Source organism: Vigna radiata, unplaced genomic scaffold (assembly GCF_000741045.1).
Source record: "Vigna radiata var. radiata cultivar VC1973A unplaced genomic scaffold, Vradiata_ver6 scaffold_1446, whole genome shotgun sequence".
In the NCBI taxonomy this organism is placed as follows: Eukaryota; Viridiplantae; Streptophyta; class Magnoliopsida; order Fabales; family Fabaceae; genus Vigna; species Vigna radiata.
Genome location: NW_014543802.1, coordinates 1 through 1,933, shown reverse-complemented (window position 1 = coordinate 1,933; position 1,933 = coordinate 1). Strand labels below are relative to the sequence as shown.

Below are 1,933 nucleotides of genomic sequence, written 5' to 3'. Positions count from 1 at the left end.
TGTTATGGTTTTTTCCATAGTTTTCCAGAATAAACTATGGTGGCGACTCCAAAACATTTCTCAAACGGTTTTCTCTTTGGATCGTCGTCTCGTCGTGATTTTCTGGTTGTGACAGATGGCGACTCCACTGGGGACTTGTGAGAGTCAGGCCATTTAATTACATGCGCGAATTCGATGTGGTTTTGCTTTGTGTTTTTCTTCCCCTTTTCTTTATCTATGCTTGATATTTGGAATAATTGCAATAACTGTTGAATATTGAACCTTAAGCTAGAAAACATGTTATATCTGCCTGGGAATTTTCTGGTTGTTTTGCAGGTGAGGATTTGGGTGCATTGCATTCTCCCTTCACACACACACTTTGTGCATCTATTGAGTGGGGCCCTATACCCGGGTCTGAGTGTAACTTAGAATTAGAGGAGTTGTGTAGCGGTGTCACTCTGGGATGTACTTCCTAGTTGGCTATCGTGAGAACTCCAGCTAGAAGCTGTTCTCTTCATTTGTGTCTCCGCACCTAGTTGATTACTCGACTGTTGTGGAAATACTATGAAGGGGGTCATAGCTCTAGTGACCATCGACCTCTAGGTTCAAGATACTATCCTCGTGAGGTTGCATATACTTGGCCCCCAATCTGAAGTGTCGAACCTTTATTTAGGGCACAAAGGGAGATGTGTGTAGCCTTGTAATCCTCACTCTTGTCTAATAAAATTTAACACCTTCTACATGTCATCTTTTTCTTTGTTTTTCCTTTCTTTCTTCCTCTTTCTTATGCGTTTTATTGTCTTGTCATTGGTTCTAGTCAGGAAATTATAAATTTGTGACTAAACCTTCAAGATAAAATGGAAATTAACATGAGGTCTAAAGTCAAGTGGGTTTCAAGTTCAGGCATTTTGAAGGGAAGGATAAACATCAAAGCAAAGGAAGGTAATATGGACGGTCTGAGAGAACTGGTGNAGAAAATGAATACTACCCAAAAGAATGCATTCAGGAGGGAGTATGGGAATTTGTTGGGCCTGATAGAGGTGGAAGTTCAAATATCAGCAATTACCACCTTAGCCCAGTATTATGATCCACCACTGAGATGTTTCACTTTTCAGGATTTCCAATTGGTGCCAACAGTGGAAGAATTTGAGCAAATCTTAGGTGTACCTCTTGAGGGAAAAACTCCATACAACTACCTTGGGCAGTATATCCCTGTTTTGCAACTAGCAAGAATCATAAAAATACACCCTATGCAGTTGGAAAGGGAATTCATAACCAAAGGAAAAGTGAGGGGCCTTCCTCAGGGATACTTGGAGGTATACCTGCATCGTTTGGCTGAAGAAAAAAGGTGGGGAACATTTATGGATGTATTAGCCCTTCTCCTTTATGGTGTCATGCTTTTTCCTAACGTCAAGAACTTCATCGACAACGCCGCCATAAATGCATTTGTGGGATACAAAGATCGCTCTGAGAATCCGGTCACCGCTGTCCTAGCTGAGGTTTATGGTACCCTTCATCATTGTTATGAGAAAAAGGGAGGACAAATGTTATGCTGTCTGCCAGTGTTGTATGTGTGGTTTGTCTCTCGGGTGATTAAGAATGCCTTGAATGCCACATGTCCCGTGGATGAGCTACTGCAGTGTAAACCAAATATGAAAGGGACAAACGAATGGGCGCAACTCTGTGCAGGTTTAAATGTGGAGCAAATTAGATGGAATGTCCCTTGGCANCAAAGATCGCAAATCATATATTATTGCGGGAGGTACCCTAATTTGCCCCTCATGGGTATCCGGTGTTGTATTAACTACAATCCTGTGTTAGCACAAAGGCAATTCGGGTATCCTTTGAGAGGAGCACCTACACCTGCATCTCTGGCCACATTGCAAATCTATTATGAGAAAGGAACCTTTGCCGAGGTGCTGAGTCAAATTAAGGATGCTTGGGGCAACGTTGT

General features: G+C 42.2%; 1 protein-coding gene across 1 annotated transcript; it reads left to right on the top strand.

Moving 5' to 3' along the window:
* Positions 1 to 836: 836 nt before the first annotated feature.
* LOC106754793 lies at positions 837 to 1,895 on the top strand (the record flags this gene model as incomplete). The annotated part of the gene is made up of 1 exon (XM_014636857.1): positions 837 to 1,895. A coding segment is annotated over exon 1 (1,059 nt), but the record flags the coding sequence as incomplete, so codon positions are not given.
* Positions 1,896 to 1,933: the final 38 nt, after the last annotated feature.